Source organism: Prosopis cineraria, unplaced genomic scaffold (assembly GCF_029017545.1).
Source record: "Prosopis cineraria cultivar Desert tree isolate PC_DT_omini unplaced genomic scaffold, ASM2901754v1 PC6, whole genome shotgun sequence".
Lineage (NCBI taxonomy): Eukaryota > Viridiplantae > Streptophyta > Magnoliopsida > Fabales > Fabaceae > Prosopis > Prosopis cineraria.
In genome coordinates this window covers 43545405-43567763 of record NW_026555337.1, presented here as the reverse complement: position 1 = coordinate 43567763, position 22359 = coordinate 43545405, and the positions used below count along the sequence as shown (strand labels likewise).

Genomic DNA, 22359 nt, shown 5'->3' with positions numbered 1-22359 from the left:
AGGTACTTTTCAAGGATCAAGATGTTAAAACACAATTCATAAAATTTCAAGCCAACTCATAAGAGAGATAGATTAAGATTTGATGGGTGCATTATTTGCCATAATGTTTCGAGACAAGACCGCGTGAAGAGTGCATGACAATCCGGTCCATATCCTGCCGTGGATACCAAAAACAAAATGGACCATAAATTATTAATATCTATTCAAACTTCTAAATTTTTATTTTGACATGTGTCATGTTACTCAAAACTTGATTATTAATTAAGTGGCCAAAATGCATCCAAATCTATAAAGAAACAAAGTGGACCAAGAAGGTTCAATAATAGACGTTCCAAGTCTAACCGACTATTGAACAGTTCACATATATCTAGCAATTGATCATATCGTTGAACATATGGTAACATAAATGATGTTACGTCTTCTTTATAAAATATAATTATTGAGTTGAATTAAAAGTTCAATCGATTTTACCTAGGAAATATAATATCATTCGTTTGTGGGGAATGATCTATGAAGACAAGGAAAAAAAGAGATGAAAAAAAGGTATGCACGATGTCTTTAAGGGCATGTCATGTGCAGCACTTTCCTTGTGACTTAATTTGCTTCCACATATTCTAATCTTCATGTGCAAATTGAGTTGCTGGTGAATTTCTTATAGGATATAATGAAAACTTTTGAGTATAAGACACTCTCAAGACTCTAGCTAAGCTAACAATAATATTTATTTTAAAATAATAATTTGACTTTATCTTTGATACAATTCTAAAGATAAAAAAATGGGTTTAGATATTTGGATAATAGAATAAGTTATAGTGAGGGTCGGGTATTCAAAGACAAAAGTGATGATTCAGAGTCATGCGAAAAAAAAAAGAGTAACATTTTTTTAATATGTAGATTTTTTTTTAATAATATTTCCTTTCATCACTAAGTGGTGTCTCTATCTATAAATTAAGAGACATGATCTTGGTGACTTTTAAATATTATAGCTCTCTAAATAATCATTCATAAAAATTCCCTTAGTTTATAAGAACATGTTTTTTTTTTTTTTTAAGAAGACACCTCTTCATTTTAAAATATTCCAACATCATTTGGGATATTAGAAAAAGCTTTTTTTTTAAAAAAAATCTAAAAAAATCTTATAATTACCATTTGAATCTTATAGAATGGGATTGAGGACGTGAAAGAAAGAGTGGAAACCTGAAAATCATGTTTTCGTATGTTGATACCTTGGAGCTAGCGAGTTCTGGACTTGAAATACTTAAATAAATATCTAATATTTGTTCCCAATTTTACTGTAAATTCATAAAAACTCAACTCATAGTCATCTAAACTAAAAAGGTTAATTGCTTTGATATTGATAATTGATTGAGATAAAGTGAAAATTTCTATTTATCAATTTCTCGTTGAGATACAATTTTTCCACTTCCCAAGTAGGGGAAGAAAATAAGAACAAAAAACCTTACAAAGAGCAAAAAGACCTACATTTCTCCACTAATTACAAAATTGGTTTTTGACCAACCTAAAAGCACTCTCTTCTTTGTTAGCTAACACCTATCGAAGGAAGATGTAACACTGATGAAAACATCTTCTGTGCAAGGAATAGTGAGCGCACCCATTGGATGATCATATCCATACTCTTCCTCGGCTTGGCTTAATAACTCTTGAAATGAGGTGATTCAAGTAAGATATAGGGATCACAAACCTCTTCATTTCCTCTCCAATGTACACTGCAAGATATCCCTTTGGTACTTCTCCTGATTTTGAAGAAGCCCTTTTAATCCTAGGTAAACGAAAACCCATTTTCTTGTGCTTGTAGAGAAAAAGAAAGTGCTCAAACTCAAATGCTTGAGGATAGATATAGTTGTGGAGTTGCGTTTCTTATGAAATACATGCTTGTATTTATAGATGAGTGGATTTGCTTTCCTACAATAATTGGTGGGTGAGAGGTTATTTGTGATCGTGACTATTGGAAGACAAGGCTATTACAGTTCACATGGGTTGTCTTAAAGAGGACTTGGATACCCAATTGTTTGGGATATGAGTGGTAAAGAGTTTGCTAAATGAGCTGTAGTCCCATTCCTTGAGACATGCTTGAATAATTGAAAGCATAATGTCTGTGTGAAGAATTTCTAGTTGATATCTCAAGATATGCTTGAGACACTCCTTAAGATTCCTTTTCCTTCATCAATCCTACCGAGAGCATGTATCTTAAGCACGTCAATAAATGTAACTGACATCGTAAAAGCCTTTTGATAGACATTATGCTTTAAGAACTTTCAATGATTCTTCTTGACAATTGAGAAAGATATAAAACAATATCATGTGATCCTTCCCATCCATGTCCTAGCACTACAATTCTTAACTAGCCCTTGCTCAATCATATCTCAAGCAAAAGGATTTGTAGTCTCCTCTCGATTAGGCTCATCCTGACTTGTTGGTTTTTGAAAAAGACCTTCTAATACAACACCATGTGATCTCTGTATGATCTTGTTTCCAATAATTATATTCCCCATCACATAACCTTTCTTCCACCATCACCGTTCATCTATATACAAATACTGTATGTTTTCAAGAAGCAAGCAACACATATCTTTCACAAAATACTCTCAAGCTTCAATATTATTCAAACACTTCCTTCTTATTTCTTTTAAACACAAAAAAAAAGGTTTTCGGCGGCTACCTGGAATTGGGAGGACCTCATTTGCTGGGCAACAGACTTCTTTAAAATTTGGTGAGGTGCCAAAGCGTCATCTAGCAGTGTATGTACTCAGGAGAGGAAATGAAGAGGTTTGTGATCCTTATATCTTACTTGAATCAACCTTCATTCCAAGAGCTTTTAAGTGAAGCTGAAGAAGAATTCGAGTATGATCATCCAACGGGAGCTGTCTTCATAAAAGTCACTTCTTCCTTCAATGGGTGCTAGCTAGCTTGCAAAGAGACCATTAACTTATTTGGATTAGTCTAACACAATTTTGCATGGAAGGAAATTTTAATTATAATTTTCTATGGAAAGATTTCACCGTCTCCTTTCTTCTCTCCTACTTTGAAGTGTAAAAATGTTTGCCTCAGTAAGAAATTTATCAATATGTAACTTTCATAATTATGGCCATCAAAGGCAAGATTGAGAATAGAAAGTTATGTTCGTTATTGCAGTAAATTCTAATGAAGATTAGCTTGAGGGAAACAAAAGCACATTACGCATGCAAATTAAACCCCAGAAAACTCCTTAATTAGAAGATTGAAAATTATTTATATGATAACAAATATATAATTCTGAATTTCCCTGGGAATTCTATTATTTTATAATTTCAATTAAGTATATAAATCAATGGAAGGCCAGAGAGTTCATGGAGAAGATGCCAGAAAGGCACAAGTAAGGCTAATTAATGAAAAAACATCATTTATGTTCTTGTCTTATATAGACAATGGTATGTCTCAATTTATGAAAATGTACAGGAACTCAATCAATAGAAATAGCCATGAGAGATCACATGATGTTGTCTTACATGTACTTACTTTTCAAGGACCCAGATGTTAAAGGACAGTGTGTTCAACTATCATGCCAACTCGTATGTATAGTCACATAAGAGATTTGATGGATGCTATATGGTATAATATATAGTACTTGTTAATGTTGATGCCAAAAAAATATATAGACCGTAAATTTATTATGAAATCCAACCGCAAGGGTTGAGTAACTATTTAAACTTCTAAAGTTTTACTTTGATGTTGTTCATATTTTAAACTCAAAACTTGATTATTAACTAAGTGTGACAATGCAATGAAATATATTAAGAAATAAGGATTAAGGGGCAATTTTTGCCTTTAAATTATAGGTTTACAAGCATATGAAATATAAAAAAAATTTTTGCCGTAATGTTTTCTTTCAATAATTGAAAATGTTGTTAAGTAGTCCTTACTGTTAACAGAAATTAATTTTGATAGTTAGTTGAAAAAAAATGAAAAAATATCTCACAAAATTATGGAAAGACACCTAAACAAATAACAAATAGGGTGTCCTGTTAGAAAGAAACTTATTAATTTCTCTAATTTACAGATAAATACCAAGATACTCTCAAACCATAATTTAAGGGTAAAATTTCCTTTAACCCAAGAACAAAGTGGACCAATTTGAATTGAGTTCTTAGTACTCTCACCAACTAGTGAACTTAGTTCATATATTTTTATGAATTGAGAAAATATTCATAATCACCATTTGAATCTAATAGAATTGTGACTGAGGAAGTACAAGAAAAGGTGGAAACATGAAAATCGTGTTTCGCATGTTGATACCCTTGAGCTAGCGAAAACTGCACTTGAAATACTCGATTGAAGAATATAAAATTTATTCTGAATTTTTACTACAAGTTCATAGAAACTCAACTCATAGTCATCTAAATTGAAAAGGTTACGCCTTTGGCATTTATAATTGAATGAAATAATATGGAAAATTTCAATTCATCTATTTCTCGTTGAGATAACAAAATTTTTCACTTCCCAAATAGGGGAAGAAAAATAAGAACAAAACTTTACAAAGAGCAAAAGGATCTGAATTGCTCCAGTTAACAAATAGTGAACCCATAGTCAATCTTTTCTTTGCCACTAACACCTATCGAAAGAACATGTAACATTGATGAAGGCATCTTCTGTGCAAGGAATAGTGAGCATACCCATGGATGATCATATCCATACTCTTCCTCAGCTTGGTTTAATAACTCTTGAAATGAAGGATGATTCAAGTAACATATAGGGATCACAAACCTCTTCATTTCCTCTCCAATGCAGACGGCAAGATATCCCTTTCGTACTTCACTTGATTTTGAAGAAGCCCTTCTAACCCCAGGTAAATGAAAACCCATTTTTCTTGTGCTTAAGAGGATATAAGAAAGTGCTCAAATTCTGATGCTTGAGGATGAAGTTGTGGAGATGCGTTTTCTTATGAAATGCTTGCTAGTATATATAGAAGAGTGGATTTGTGTTCCTACACAATAATTAGTGGGTGAGAGGTTATTTGTGATAGTGCCCTGGCTAGTGGAAGACAAGGGCCCTTACAGTTCACATGGATGTATCTTTGAGAGGATTTGGATGCCCACTTGTTTAGGATATGATTGATAAGAGGTAGCTAAGTGAGCTGTAGTCCATTCTTGTTGAGACATGCTTGAATAATTGAAAGCTTAATGTTTATACGAAGAATTTTCTAGTTGATATCTCAAGGTATTCTTGAGACACTTCTTGTGGTTCCTTTCTATTCATCAATCCTACTGAGAGCATGTATCTTAGGCATGCCAATGAATAAACTGACAGCTATAGAAGTATTTTGAGAGACATTATGCTTTGAGCACTTCTACTGATCATTCTTGACATTTGAGAAAGACGTAAAACAATATCATGTCATCCATGTCCCAATACTACACTTCTTACTTAGCCCTTGCTTAATCATATCTCGAGCAAAAGGATTTTGGAGTCCTCTCTCCATTGTGCTCATCCTGACTTGTTGGTTTTTGAAAAAGACCTTCTAAGACAACACCATGTGATCTTTGTGTGACCTTGTTTCTAATAATTATTCCCCATCACGGAACCTTTCTTCCGCCATCACCATTCATCTTTATATACAAATACTTGTATGCTTTCAGGAAGCAAGCAACACATCTTTAACAGAATATTGTCAAGCATCAATATTATTCAAACACTTCCTTCTTATTCTCTTAAACACCGAAAAAAAGAGAAAGAAATAATGGGTTTTTGGCTACATGGAATTATGAGGACTTCATTTGCTGGACAACAGACTTCTTCAAATTTTGGTGAAGCGCCAAAGGGTCATCTAGCAGTGTATGTAGGAGAGGAAATGAAGAGGTTTGTGGTCCTTATATCTTACTTGAATCAACCTTCATTTCAAGAGCTTTTAAGTGAAGAGGAAGAAGAATTCGAGTATGATCATCCGATGGGAGCTTTGGAAAGTGTAAAAATGTTTACGTCAGCGAGAAATTTATCAATATACAATTATTATGACTATCAAAGACATTGATCTTTAAATTTAGGGTGCTTACTAAAATTTGTTTTCTGTGGCCTGGCAAAATTGAGAAGAGAAAGTTATGTTCGTTATTTTAGTAAATTATAATGAAGTGATTTTGTTCTATTAAAAGAAAAAGCGTCTCTATATAAGTGCATGTAAATTAATCCTAGAAAACTACTTAGAAGAATGAAAATTATTTATTTGATAATAAATGTAATTATGAATTTCCTGGGAAATTCTATTATTTTATAATTTCAATTAAGTTATTGTGTAGATGGGAATTAATAATGAAAGGCCAGAGTTCAATCTCTCGAACTCGAAGCATCATAGAATGCTCATAGAGAATATAGTTAATGAGTTGAAATTAAAAATTAATATATTTTCCATAATATATTTTCAATAAAATTTTAAAATTATTCTTAATGTCCCATTAACCAGGACTTTAGAAGTAAAAGTGAAAGTGGAAGCAGTCTGAAAATTGTTCTTCGTATGTCGGAGATCACTTGCATCAAAATTGGGGAGACAAAATTGATACACCTAAAGCGAAATCTGGGTTTGATTTCCCCCCTCAATTTCGCTAGATGAAATAAATTCAAAACCCATAAGCACCAAAACTAAAGTAATTATGCCTTTGATACTGAATATTAATTGAGATAACATGAAAACGTATATTCATCAACTTCTCATTGATTAACAATTTTTTGCTTCCCATGTCCAGGAAGAGAAAGAACAAAATTTGTTACAAAGCATGATATCAATATTCAATGGGCACCCTTACTATTCCTTGCACGGAAGAAAGCTTTCTACATGTCACTTCTCTCTTCAATGGATGGTAATTGTCATGCCAATACGAAACTAACTTAGATTAGTTTATTACACAGTTTTCGAAAAGGAGGCAATTTATATCCTTTGACTTTTTGTAAAGAGTTGCATTTTCTTTTTCTTTCCCAACTTGAGAAGCAGGAAATTGTTTACTTGAATGAGATGTGCTTAATCAATTTTGAATCTTTAATGCATTCAACTTTGGGTTTATGTTTATTTTGAATATTCTTTTTGTTGCAAACAAATGAAAAAATATTATGGCTTTCTATGATATAAATATTTTGATTCACTTTTATTGTTTCAACTCAGTATAAAGCAAGATGTAGCCAGAATCATTTTTTCCTTTTCTTATATATATATATATACTCATTTAAAATTGAGTTGGTATGACATCATTTGCCCAATGAAAATTCTTAGTTATGATAATCAACTAATGTCTAATGGTATGCCGTATGGTATCTCTGCAATATCATCAAATTAATACTATATTTAAAGGCTCTTAAAAACGGAGGAAAAAGATACAACTCAGATTAAGCTTCAATATACAAAGGGACAATGACAATATGAGATCACATGATATTGTGTCTTAGAGGTACTTTCAAGGATCAAGATGTTAACATAAAATTCATAAAATTATCAAGCCAACTCATATAAGAGAGTAAGATTGATGGATGCATTATATGTGACAATTCGTTCCATATCGTACTGTTGGTACCGAAAACAGTGTTATTTTGATATTTGTCATGAGACTCGAAACTTGATTATTAATTCAGTGGATGTAAAGTGGACCAAGAAGGTTTAATTATATATGTTCCTAGTTTAACCGACTATTGAATTGAGTTCACATATTTTTTATGAATTGAATCATATCATTGAACAGATGGTAACATAAATGATGTTACATCTTCTTTATAAAATATAATTATTGAGTTGAAATTAAAAGTTCAATAGAATTTTTCCTATGAAATATAAAATCATTTATTAGGGGGAATGATTCTATGAAGAGTAAAGAAAAAGAGATGAAAAAAGTTGTGCATAACATCTTTAAGACGTGGGCAGCACTTTCCTTATAACTTAATTTTCTTCCACATATTATCTTCATGGGCAAATTGAGTTACTGGTGATTTTCCTTCGGAATATGATGAAAACTCTTGAGTATATGGCACTCCCAAAACTCTAGCTAAGACAACAAGAAAGACAATAGGACTAGATATTTGGATAATAGAAATAAGTGGTAGTGAGGGCTGGGAATCTAAAGAAAATAAAGTGATGATTCGAAGTGGTGCTTTAATATGTTTAAGTTTTTTTGAATAATATTTCCTTTCACCAAGTGGTAGTTACCACAACTTTTAGTTTCATAATCATCCAAAGGTTTCTTTATGAATTAGAGAGACATGATCTTGGTGACTTTTAATATTATCCCTCCACGTATAACCCTTTATAAAAATTTCTTAATTTATAAGAATATGTTTTTTTTTCAAGAAGACATGCATCTCTTCAATTTGACAATCTTCCAACATCATTTGGGGTATAAGAAAAAGCATTTTTTTTTTTAAAAAAAAAAATCTTCATAATCACCATTTGAATCTTATAGAATTGGGACTGATCGATGCAGTAAAAGAAAAAGTCGAAGCCTTATACTTGTGTTTCCTATATATATATATATATATGTTGATACCCTTGGAGCTAGCAAAATCTGGACTTGAAATACTCCATTAAATAATATAATATTCTCCCCCTCGATTTTACTACAAGATAATAAAAACTCAACTCATCGGTCACCTAAACTAGAAAAGTTAATGCCTTTGATATTAATAATTGATTGAGATAAAGTGAAAATTTCTATTTATCAATTTCTTCATTCAGATACAAAATTTTCCATTTCCCAAGTAGCGGAAGAAAAATAAGAAGAAAAGTCTTTACAAAGAGAAAAATGATCTAAATTGCTCCAATAATTACAAAATTGTGTTTGACCGACCTATAATCAATCTCTTCATCATTAGCTAACACCTATTGAAACAAGATGTAACACTTATGAAGACATCTTCCGTGCAAGGAATAGTGAGCACACCCATTGGATGATCATATCCATACTCTTCCTCAGCTTGGCTTAATAACTCTTGAAATGAAGGCTGATTCAAGTAAGATATAGGGATCACAAACCTCTTCATTTTCTCTCCAATGCAAACAACAAGACATCCCTTCGGTACTTCACTTGATTTTGAAGAAGCCCTTCTTACCCCAGATAAATGAAAACCCATTTTCTTGTGCTTAAGAGGATAAGAAAGTGCTCAAATTCTGATGCTTGAGGATGAAGTTGTGGAGATGCGTTTCTTATGAAATGCTTGCTTGTATATATAGAAGAATGGTTATGTGTTCCTACAATAATTGGTGGGTGAGAGGTTATTCGTGATATTGCCTGGCAAGTGGAAGACAAGGGCTCTTACAGTTCACGTGGGTGTGTCTTAAAGAGGACTTGGATATCGATTTGTTTGGGATATGTGTGATGAAGACTTAGCTAAATGAGCTGTAGTCCATTCCTGAGTCATGCTTAAATGATTGAAAGCTTAATGTCTGTGAAGAATTTTCTAGTCGACATCTCAAGACATGCTTGAGACACCTCTTAAGGTTCATTTTTTCTTCATCAATCCTACCAAGGGCATGTATCTTAAGCACATCAATAAATGAAACTGACATCTAGAAAAGCCTTTTGATAGACATTGTGCCTTAAGAACTTTCAATGATCCTTCTTGACATTTAAGAAAGACGTAAGACAATATCATGTGATCCCTCTCATCCATGTCCCAGGACTACACTTCTTAACTAACTTGCTCAATCATATATCTCAAGCAAAAGGATTTTGGGGTCCTCTCTTCCTTCGGCTTATCCTGACTTGTTGGTTTTCTGAAAAGACCTTCTTCTAAGACATCACCATGTGATTTCTATATGACCTTGTTTCCAATAATTATTCCCCACCACATATAACCTTCCTTCCACTATCACCATTCATCTATATATACTAATACTTGTATGCTTTCAAGCAGCAAGCGGCACATATCTTTCATAGAATACTCTCAATCATCAATATTATTCAAACATTTCCTTCTTATTCTCTTAAATAAAAAAATGAAGAGACACTGGGTTTTTGGCTACTTAGAATTAGGAGGACTTCATTGCCAGACAACAGACTTCTTCAAAATATTCAAGTTTTATATTTAAGCTATTCTCTTTCAACTTTACCCTAACAAATTCTTCAACATCACCTAGTCCAAACAAAATTAGTTCAACTCAAAAATTATGACCCATGAGTGTATCATTCTCAAGCTTTAAAGATAAATTAGCAGCCCAATATTTGAATTGTCACTTCCCTATAACAGCACGGCAGCAACAGAAAACACGCTAAAATTTGGTAATTTCACCCACACACAGAGCAAACCACACTCTTACGCACAGCAACAACAGTCCACACTCACAAGTCGGAAAATTATTTCCAATTCAATTTCAATTTCTTCTTTCTTTCATCACACGAACAGCAGCAGGGCATAGAACAAAATTTTGCAACTTCAAACACAACAACAAAACACACTCACATGCACAACAGAACCAACAATGGAGGAAGAAGAAGAAATCAAAGCTGCCTTTTTTTTTCCAGAATCAGAGATGCACGAAAAGGGAGAAGAAACAGAACCTTAGCTGAACAGGGAGAAAGATTCAGCAGTAGACCTCCAGCGAGCAACTAAGAATCTTGCGTGCTTCCCTTCCCATGAACCGACTTAGATCACATCAACAAGAACAGGAGTGAAAGAGAAGCATTACAGCGTGAACCCATGGAAAAAAGACCAGAGAAAATAACGAAGAACTGACGCCAGGAATCATAACAGACTCACGGTGGGGAGGAAACGAGCAGGTATGGCGAGGTTCAGCAAGCGGAGAAGGAGATTGACTGCGAGGAGAGCAACCTGACGGTGAGGAAAGAGTTCGACGGTGAGGGGAGAAGAGAGCTCAAAGTCGGTGAAGAAGCGAAAATGGAATGCTCTGTTTTCTTACTTTCATGCGCAGAAATATAACTGATCAAGAAGCTTGGGGAAAGTGCTAGAAAAGCACAACGAAAATGTTGAGAAAGACCCAAGAAAAATTACAAAAAAAACCCCAATTCTTCTAAGATTTGAAATAAAAATAAAAATTAAATTTGCTAAAAAATCTTGTTTAAATAAAATATCCCTTAAGAAAAAAGTTTTGTTCAATTTAAAATTTAGAGCCATTATATAAACTTAGTCTCTCTAATTAAATCGAGCGTGCATAGAGTTGAAACATTCATTGAAAATCATTCTTTTAAAAATATAATTTTCAACTTCTAAATTTTCTTTTTAATTTTCTCCATGCATGAATTATAATATTAATAATTGTAATACAAATTATAAAATTTAAACAATAGAAATGTTTAAAATAAATGATCGATTAATAATGCACCAAATTCAATTATTCCTTAATAATATCATAATTCTTAATGAAAATAAAGCAAATTCAATAATAAGCCCATTAATATAAAAGTGAGTAAGTAAGAAGAATTGTATAAATCATAAAAATAGAATTGACAAGAATATATATACAACTTATAAAGAAATATTATAAAAATTTAAATATAGAAGGGAGAATGACAAATAGATCCCAAAAAAACTAATTAATTAAAGTTAAGTCTGAAGTGTCAAACGTTAGAAATTTACAACTCAATCTTTCAATTTTGTAACTGTGTTGTGATGAATTTATAACTTATTTTTCAAATTTTAACATGGTTGAAGAATAAAAATTTTTTTTTTCTATTAAAATTTAGAATACAAGTTGCAAGTTCATCAAAACAGAGTTATAAAATTAAGAGATTAAGTTACAAATTCCTGAAATTTGACATTTGAGACTTAACTTGAATTAATTAATCTTTTGAGGACTTCTTTGTCATTCTTCCAATAAAGAAATTTTATAAATACTTTGTAAGAAATTATTTGGGACATCACCTACTCATATGAGTTTCCAAAGATCTTATAGTTTGACACCCTAAATTTCTTGCTTACTCAAATGATGCCCCAATTTAATATAACACATAATCTAACAATCCTTTATTATTATCAATTTCCCTTCTTATAATAAACAAACTCAATTAACATACAAAATCTTTGATAATATTCTTCAAATTTCTCATTAACCCTATTAAATTTTCACTAAATCCTTCAACAACTTCTATCAAGTAGTTAACAATACTAGGCAACATTCAACCATAACCATTAATACAACTCTTATTTCAAGCTTAATGAAATCTTAATTATTGTTTAGTCTAATAATTTCCCTCCAAGTTTTCCATCAGGTAGATCAACTTTATAATTTATATGAAGACATATATTTTCCCAATTTGCATATACAATTCCTCTTGGCTCTACAGTGAAATTTAACAATCTAATTTTCACCAACAAATCTTTCAAGCATATTTACAAGCATTATGAAAACAATCACCAATATATAAATCATGAGGCAAAATTCAACAATTTTCAGCATTTAATTTCTTCATCAATCTTTAGCTTAGCATTAATAGAATAGAATCCAATATTATCCAAAATAGCTCCTAATTTTTTTTTTATAAAAAGCTCCTAAAATTTTCATTCAGCATTTTCAGAAGCATTTTCACAAGCATCTTGAGGCATCCAATTTCAGCTCACAATAATCATCTAGCCATTGAATCAACTTCCCACATAAAGTTTATCATCAACATTCAACTTAACATTACAATAACAATATGCACAGCATTAACCAATTCAGCTCCTCCATTCTCAAGCAACTCACGGTAGTAACAAAAAAAAGAAAAACAGAGGCAGAATTTTTGACAGTAAAAATTAGAAAATGAAAAAAACTTCTCAGCTAGAGGAAGAGGAGAGATTGAGCTTACTATATACACTCTTGCAATGCCTACAATTGAGAAAGGAGAAAGGTATGAAGATCGAGCTTATTTTTTACTTTTAAATTATCTTTTATAAAAATACTTTTGGTAGGAACAAATGTCACTGCCAAAAGTAAATTATATTAATTATTTTAAATTTTTAAATTTTTTATAAAAATACTTTTGGTGGCGACAACTGTCACCGCCAAAAGTGAATTATATAAATTATTTTAAAATTTTAAATTATTTTATATAAAAATATTTTTGGTGGCGATAAATATCACCGTCAAAAGTGGACTTTTGGCGGCAACATTTAATGGTTGCTACCAAAAGTATAGTTTTGACAGTGACTTTTGACGATGATAAAATGTCATTGCCAAAAAGGAATTTTTGGCAGTAACTTTAATTGTTGCTGTCAAAAGTGAACTTTTAGTAATAACTTGTTAAGTGACTATCAAAAGTCATTTTTTATAGTGTTTGTTGACCACTTACTATTTTGTTCTTTTGGTATAGCGTACAAATATATCTGGTCAGTTCATGCTATAATGGACAACCATACAAAGCTACTAATATTGAGACATTTTTATGGCATGGATTCTAAAATTTTTAAATTGAATGAAGAGTTACAAAACTTCTAAGAAATTGTTGTAAAAAAACTCTAGATTTTCTTATGTGGTTGAGAAATTAGTTAAAATCAATTTATGCTTTTGAAATTTCAAAATTATTTTTAGCCAAACCCATAAATATAAGAGGAGATTGTTTAGTTAATTAGGATGCTAATTATTTAGTTAAAAATATCTAAATATCACCAAAAAATATATCTAAATAAAAAATAAAAACAACAGGAAGTATAAAGTTAAAATTATCCAAAAGAATTAGTTTTACAATATTATTTTAAATAAATGGAGTTAGATGCAAGGTGTCAAACTCATGAGTTTAAATAAATTCATGATAAAAATATAAACTCAGATCATAAAGTCATAAGAGTTTACTTTTATTAATAAATAACTATTAGAGTATATGATTGAATAATTAAAATACAAAACATGACCATATATAATTTAATTTAAATATATTTCAAATATAAAAAACTGAAATTAAATCCATACACATTGATAAATTATCATACTTAACATAGAAATTTCAAACTAGGGCAACTTATTTTTGGTATTTCTTGTTATCTTTTTTTATTAATATTAATTTTTACCTTTTGAGTTTTATTTTTCTTTGAACCAAATCCTACCATTTATATAAACTAAATTCTGTACAATATACACTTGTTAAAGTTTTAAAAAAAAATTAATAAGTTTAACCAAGTTTGCATCTAATCTGAGTTTATAAGTGAGTTAATATGATTTTATAAGGTAAAAAATGTAAAAACAATAAATTTAAAAAGTCAACTTGAGATGCATATTAAACTCCCACGCCTTATCTTCAACTCATTCTATTAAAAAATATAATTTATTTTTAATCGAATCTAATTCCTAAGAAAGTAGTTACTTCTCTTCAAACTAAAATAATATTTTCATATTTATCCCTATTTAATAGGGTATTTCACTCTAAAATAAATATAAAGTGATTTATTCTTAGGAGCAATTTTTTTTTTAAAAAAGACAATGATTATATCTTGAAGCACTAAAAATACCTTACGTTTTTGAATCGAGAGAGTATTATTTCATATAGGTTAAAATGTTTCAGGGCTTTTTATATAATTAAAAAATTTGTTAAGGGAAATTGGTTCCTGCAGGCATCATGTTATTTTTACTTTCTTTCTGTTCACATTGGATCCACTAGATCATGCTTCCATTTGTAGCATTTTCATTTCATTACGTTCTGTATTTAAGTCTCAAATATATGTTACCATGAACTAGCTGTCAAATTGAGGTCAATCCACAAATTGAAGTTGGATATGAGGTAGGTTTCATCCCAATTCCCAAAGAGGCTTCAATATATATATGTGTGTGTGTATATATAAACGTTGGATAGTGATTTCAATTATTAATTTATTTATGGTGATACTATCAACGGAAAGGGGAAACAATACGGCAAGCTAGTTTTGGTTATAATGGGCACAAATATATACACAAAGTTATTAAAAAAAAATGCGCATATGTTTTGAAGAATGTTATAAAATAGTGGCATTAGTCCAAAACAATCGTCAAAAGAATATGACAATCTGATCAATATATTTTTTTAGAATTTCTCCCTCTTTTCGTTGAAAATATCACCATAACTAATTAAAGGGAAAAATGAAAATTTTACCTATACACCCAGGAGCGTAATGCATTTTCACCTCTAAATATTTAAAGTTGTGGGCAATTTCTCTCGTTGTTAACTTTAAATATTAATTAATTAGAAAATTATTGAAAAAGATCTCAAAATTTACAGGGAAAAAGGACAAAAAGAATCACAGAAAATGACCCAAAAATTAAAAATTTTATTTTTGGTCATTTTTTATAATTTTTGAGTCTCTATGTATGATTCTTTTAGTCATTTTCTATAATTTTTGAGATTTTGTTATAGTTGTTTAGTCAACTTACGAAAAATGGCTGGGGAGATTGCCATGATTTTAATATTTAGGAGTGAAAATGTACACCAAAAATGAACCTACGATCTTGGATACTCCTAAGCTTATGGCCTTATATAGTTGAATTGCCATTTTACCCCAAATTAAAATCACGATCAAACATTATATATATATATATATATATGAAAGCTTCTCTGATCAGAATTAAAATTAAAGGAACGCATTCTTAAATTATGACCCAACTTATATCACTTAATTAACTCTCGTATTGGCCAATCACACTAATTAAGTCTCTATCTAATGGCTACCTTCAAATTTTCTTTTTCATCTTCTAATTCTCTCTTGTTCCTTCTCTTTCTTTTCTTGCTTCCTCTGATCACAACAGGAAGCACTGATTTTTGCTCTTGGGAATCATGTGGAAGATCATATATTCAACCTCATATTAGACTAAATATAGTATTGGGCCTTAGCCCATTCTGATGTATGTCTATGGTTAGTTGTAACCATTTAACAATATACGGTTAAGGCTGATTAATTCTCTCTTAATATAAAAAAGGAGGATTATCATCACTGTCACATTGATTAGAAATGAGAACATTATTCTGAGCTCTCTGATTTCCTCTGTTCTGTAGTTTCACTAATACCTCATAGCTTATTATTAAATTTCCATTCATGATAAGATGAGAAGGTGAAAGCGAGAGGTGTGGCTATCCAGGGTTTGACATCTTTTGTGTGGTAGAGAGATGAAGAACCAGACATTCATTGATCTCTCGAACGCTGGAGAATTTGCCATCGATCATATCAGCTATCATCTTTACAGGCTTATGCTCAAGGACCCAGATTATTGCCTTGCAAAATGCTATCTTATCCAACACACCATCGACCTTTCAGGTTTATAGCTTGCCTTCTAGTGTTTAAGCTACATTCTGAATTTTTGTGGCTGAGCACATGACTAAGGTCAAACCTTACCCTGCATGGTCCAAAGTAATTGTTTTATAGTTTCATATTTCTTGATAATTTTTCATTGTGTTAAAGGGAAATTTGGCCTTTAAACTTGTTTTTTATACAATATTTTTCACCTCCAACTTTTCAAAATAGTGCAATGTCTTCCCTACTATTAATAAAAAGGTTAATATTGACCATTAATTGACCAGAAATAATATTAAAACTACATAAAAAGACTAAATTTTTTGAGTCATTTTTTAATCAAGTAACTGTTGAATTAAATATTTGTCAATAATAGGGACAAAATTGCAACATTGCCCTAAAAATAAGTTTAGGAGCTAAATTGTTATCTAACCCCTTTTCATATAATATATTCTTTTTATGATTATCTGGATTTTTTACGACTTTATTTTCTTTAACATAGTTCCAATTTCCAATTGTTTTTTAAATTCCATATTATGTAAAAATAGTGGACAATGTATAGTTATATAATTTTAAAAAAGATTAATTTTTGTCCCAATATTAGCTTTACAAGGAATACATTATTTTGTATGATGATAATTATTTTTTAATAAAATTATTTTTCATATTTTTAAATGTTTTTTAAAAATAATATTGCAACTTGGTGTATATATGTAATGTAGTATCGAAATATAGAAAGCATTCTAGTATCACTGTATCAGATAACAGAACTTAAAGTATGACTCAATAACATCATCATCTTTGTCGCAAGTTCTCCCTCTCAACTGGTCACTAGTGACGTTGACCTTAGGGTTGTCGAGGTCAGCTTCCTCAATTGCCCAAATGAGGATATCATTCATGGTTCTATGTATCCCTTATTTTACAAATTTTTGACGTGCTTGAATGATGTTGGCGGCGACACTTCGGTGGTGGTTACTGCATCAGACTGGCGAATTAACATTCGGTGCCGGCAACGGTGAACTTGTCACGATGTCATGTGATTTCCACTGCTTCTGTTCCATGTTATGACTCGCTAGATCACTCCATGATGATGCTGTTTTTGGGTGGTATTACTCTGCAATGGACTAAACTTGGCTGCGATTATCCTCAATGTAAGCTTTCCTTGGTTCTTTCTCTTGAATTTACATGGTGATATTTTGAAATCCTTTTTTTTTTCAAAGAGGTGATATGTTGATAATTAAAGAGCATTTTTACCTTTAAATTAGAGGTTTAGGAATGTCTAAAACCGTAATATTTTTTTGGTATAATGTTTCACTAAAACTTTTAAAAAATGTGCAATGTCACCCCACTATTTTTTATTATTTTATTCTTTCATAGATCTTTATTATATTTTATGATAGATTTTGATAGATTGTTTTTCTTTGTATAAATATATCTCATATTGAATATAATAAGTAACTATTCTTATAAATTTTTTTTGGTTGTTTTCCCTCTTTGCTTTCTTTAATTTGGTGCTTATAGAACTTCATGGCACCTGAACCTATCATTTTGCATTCCACCATAACTATATAGAATAATATGTATAATAAAAAAAATCTAATATTACCCTTTGTTACCTATCATTAATGAAGGTTAACTTTAATAATTAGTTGAATACTTAATTATAGAAAGAACAAAGAAAAGATATAAAATTACAGGCAATAACCCAAAAATTATAGAAAAAGAATGAAAAAAAAATTTCTCAATTTGTTTCTATAAGTTTTGAGGTCATTTTCTTTAACATTTTAGTTAACTAACAATCAAAATTAACATTTATTAATAGTAAGGGCCACATTGTACCTTTTTTAAAATTGAAGGGGAGAATTACACTAACAATAAGTTTAGAGTTCTAAATGTTCCTATAGCTAAAGTTGAGGGGGTTGCCATTCAACCTATCAATATATATATATATATATATATTAATTTAGGAGAAATTACAAATGATCACGGATAACATAATTGCACTATTGCAGTACATGAATCTAAAAACATATACAATCAATGCTCCCTTCCCGAATTATAATAAAGAATATTATTTTAAAAATTACACATCCTTATAGTTTGTATCGATTTTTAATTTAACATTTATAAGCACATCCCCCCATTTATTCAATGGTCACAAGATTAAAATAAATTTGATCGAGTTGGATCAGAATTATCCCAACCCAATTTTTTTCTTGTACAAGTTTAAAAAGATTTTATTTAAAAGGTTTTGAGTTCCTTGCAATTCAATCTAACCAGTGTTGATTTTCACAATTCTTTCCAAAATAATGAAAGATGTGAATCTTCAATATATACAAATTCTAAGACCTTTATACATGTACACCCATATAGAGATTAATTATAATCGTTGATTAATTAAATAATAACCTAAATTTGAATGAATGTTGTGCCTGCAGGTGAAAAAGATGAAAGGACATGAAATAGCCCATTTGGTTCATTGAATCATAAGTAATGCAATGGAATGTAAAGGTAAGGAATGGAATGAAATGGAAGATGATTACAAGATGTTTGTTTGGTATGATATTAGAAAGGTGGGAACTAAGTTAATTTTTTATATTTATTTTAATGATTATAAAAATGAAAAGACTGTAATGCCCTCCTAATTTTTTTTTTTTACCTCTCATTCCAACCAAAATTTCTTCCCTTCCCTTCAGCCTTCTTCTCCCAAACCATAATTAACTCTAAAATCAATATGCAATTGAATTCAAAAGCAAAAAAGCGAATCTTGATTTTGAACTGTTGCGAACCAAAAAAAAAAACCAGATTTGTAAAAAAAAAAAAACATTATGAGGGATGACTGAGAGAGAGAGAGAGAGGCTAACTGGTTGAGATTGAAGCAAAGAGCGAGAGATGATGGCAATAATCACCTACCCACAGGGATACTGCTACAACATCAACCAACATGGAGGAGGGAGGGGACGTTGTATAGTCTTGAGAAGCATGAGGAAGTGGGGAGGGAGGTGGCGGTTGACAGTAATGAAGAGGACGGTGACGAAGGTAGAGGAGGTGTCGAAGTTGCAATCATAAGCGGAGGAGAAGCATGAAGAAGAAAAAGGAGAGGGAGGGATATTTGAGTAAATTCATGACAAGGAATAGGGATTACATAGGTTTTTTGATGTAATCCTCATTACCACATGTAATGTAATTAGGATGCACTCTACAATGGGCTTTACAATACAAAATGGCAACCAAACAGTCAAGAGGTGAGAATTGCATCAGAATTGCATCCAGATTACATGTAATCCCCATTCATGTAATAGAACCAAACGAGCACTAAGATATGCGATAGGTGTAGGAATGGTAATACCAGCTGGAATCCTATGTGTCACTGTAGTTTCTTATCTAATTTACACCATCAAAAAGAAGTTGAACCAAAAGCAAGTCACCGCGGCTATTAAGATATCAAAATCAGAGGATGATGAGAGCCATTGCTTCGAACCATTAATTCCTTGCCCAATGGTCAAAATAATAGCTTAAGATAATAAGACTAACCTTTTTTTCTCTTTGCCATCCTCTTCTTATAAATAAGGACATTATGGTTAAGAAAAAAAAATGTATTGGAGGGCCTAAACATGTTGTAACTTATCAATTTGCCTATCATTTTAGTTTTCTAACTTTCTTTGTTTTTTTTTAATATGACTATTTGATTGAGTTAGATTCGAGCATTCTTATACCTAATTAGGGGTGACTCTTCCAAAGTCATTTTTTACATCCATACGGACTCAAATGCATGCTACTAGTAAATAGAGACATTTTGTGCATGGATTTAATTAATAATTTTCAATACAATGATGGGTTTTAAACTTCCAAAAAAAACTGAAGGTCATTCAAGTTCTGGATCGATATCCACATGCTTTCATGTCATATCGTGAGCACTGCCATAAAGACAAAATGATTTAGCTTGATCAATTAGCATTTCCCATGATGGTTTTTACCATGTTATATCATGGATAGAGATAGATGTCTGGTGATATAACAAAACAGATAAAAATATTATAATCATTATATACGAAGAAATGTTGGTATGGCATCTATCAAACAGAAAATGTTGGCAGGAATGTTTCTCTCAATAGTAGAAAGAGGAAGAGATGGAGAGAAAATTGTGCATGATGTCTTTAAGACATGGCCTTAATTCTCCCCTATATATTCCAATCTCTGAATGCAAATTAGGCTGATGACAAATTTTCTTGTTCACTTAAAGACAAAAGCAATGAGTTTAAATAGTTGGATGTGGGAAATAACGGATGGTGAGAGGTATTAATTACAGATAATGAAGTGGTGCCTTCTAAGTAAAAAATTCTTTACTTAAAAGTCATAACACTATATCAGTTCATGAACTAATATAGTTTAATAATTTTTGCCAAAAAAATAGTATAGTTTAATAATTATTATTATAACCAAGGGTTATTTATAATAACTTTTCATAAAAAGTAATATTTTTTTAATATATAAAATTCTTTTGAAATGACATTTCTTTTTACTAAGAGACACCTTTGAGTTTTGTAACATTTCAAATATGCCTTAAGAAAATAGAATGACATGACTTTGGTGATAATTATATTATAACAACTTACATAAACCTTTATAAAAATTCCTTAATTTATAAGAATATGACTTTTTAAAAAAGACGTCTCTTCATTTTGAAAATAGGAAGAATGACGATGAGGGCTTCAAGAGGAAAAAAAATAGCAGTGATGGCTGAGCATAGCTGAAAGTTTATTGATTCATATGTAAATTGATGAATTTGTACTTGTGAATAAATGAACTTTAACTGTGTTTGGCCTCACTGCTATTTTTCCTCCTCTAGGAGCCCTCACTGCCATTCTCCCTTAAAAATATTCCAACACATTTCAAACAATATTCAAACATTTACTTGCACTTTTTAACCGAATGCTGCTCCCATGTACATGCTACCAGCTGGACTTTTGAATATAAAGAGAGTCCAAGAGATGTCTCAAGTGTATCAAGGCATCAAACTGACAACTATAAAAATCTTTATTGACACATTAAGGTTTGCAACATTCCAATGATCCCACTTGTATCAAAGACATCAAACAAAACCATGTGATCTTTCTCATCCATGTCTCTGGATTGGACTACACCTCATAAAGCTAACCTTTCGTAAGTGATAATCTCAACTAAATGGATTTCCAAGTCCTCTCTTCATTTAGCTCGTCCTGACTTGTTGCTTTCTGTAAATGACCTTCAAGACACAACCATGTGATCTCCAAGAGCCGTTGTCTTCCAATAAGCCATATCACACATAACCTCTCATCCACCAATTATTGAAGGAAAACAAATCCATTCATCTACATATATATATATATATATATATATATACCCGCACTCATACATGCATGCATTTCAGAAGCAACACTATTCTACAACAACATCCTCAAGCATCTAGACTTGAGCACTTTCTTTCTTTCTTTCTTTTTTTCCTCTTAAGCACAAAACATGGGTTTTTGTTTTCCAGGAATGAGAAGGCCTTCATTTGCTATAAATGTGGCTTCTTCAAAATCAGTTAAAGTACCAAAGAGATATCTTGCAGTGTATGTTGGAGAGGAAATGAAGAGTTTTGTAATTCCTATATCTTACTTGAGTCAACCTTCATTTCAAGAGTTGTTAAGCCAAGCCGAATAAGAATTTGGGTATGATCATCCAATGGGTGCCCTTACTATTCCTTGCAGGGAAGATGTCTTCCTTAATGTCACTTCTTCCTTCAATGGGTTCTAGCTTGCAAGGCCAAGACTAACTACAATTATAGTCAGAACAATTTTGTAAAGGACGCAATTCATATACTTTTGCCTTGTAAAGATTTTTTGGGTAGTTTTTTTATTTGTAAAAGATTGTATATCAGTTAGAAATTTGTGAATAGAAACATTTCATTTTTATCCTACTAAGTTCTGAGTGTCTACCGTGTTGAACCTCTTTTGACTGGTAAATTGAGCCAATAATGGCTTGTCTCTCTCTCGGTCCACTTTGTTTTATTAAAAATTCTTGGGATCAATCTCTTTGGTCGATTATGGACCTTGAATTATTAATCTAGTCCTATGTCACACATAATCATATTTTCTCCATAAAAACAAGTCAGATCCAAGTAAAAATTTGGAAGTATAAATAGATATTTACAACCGCTGGCCACTACATTTCATAATATAATTC

The 22359-nt window shown here is 31.2% G+C and overlaps 1 protein-coding gene and 1 pseudogene across 1 annotated transcript; one reads left to right on the top strand and one right to left on the bottom strand.

The window, feature by feature from the left end:
• Positions 1-1466: 1466 nt before the first annotated feature.
• LOC129314206 (uncharacterized) lies at positions 1467-4987 on the bottom strand (annotated as a pseudogene).
• A 747-nt stretch (positions 4988-5734) lies between these two features.
• On the top strand, positions 5735-10902 carry LOC129314205 (auxin-induced protein X10A-like). Its single transcript, XM_054957564.1, has 2 exons — positions 5735-5973; positions 10743-10902. The coding sequence occupies exons 1-2, from the start codon at positions 5735-5737 to the stop codon at positions 10900-10902; spliced, it is 399 nt and encodes a 132-aa protein (XP_054813539.1).
• The last annotated feature ends 11457 nt before the right edge of the window (positions 10903-22359 follow it).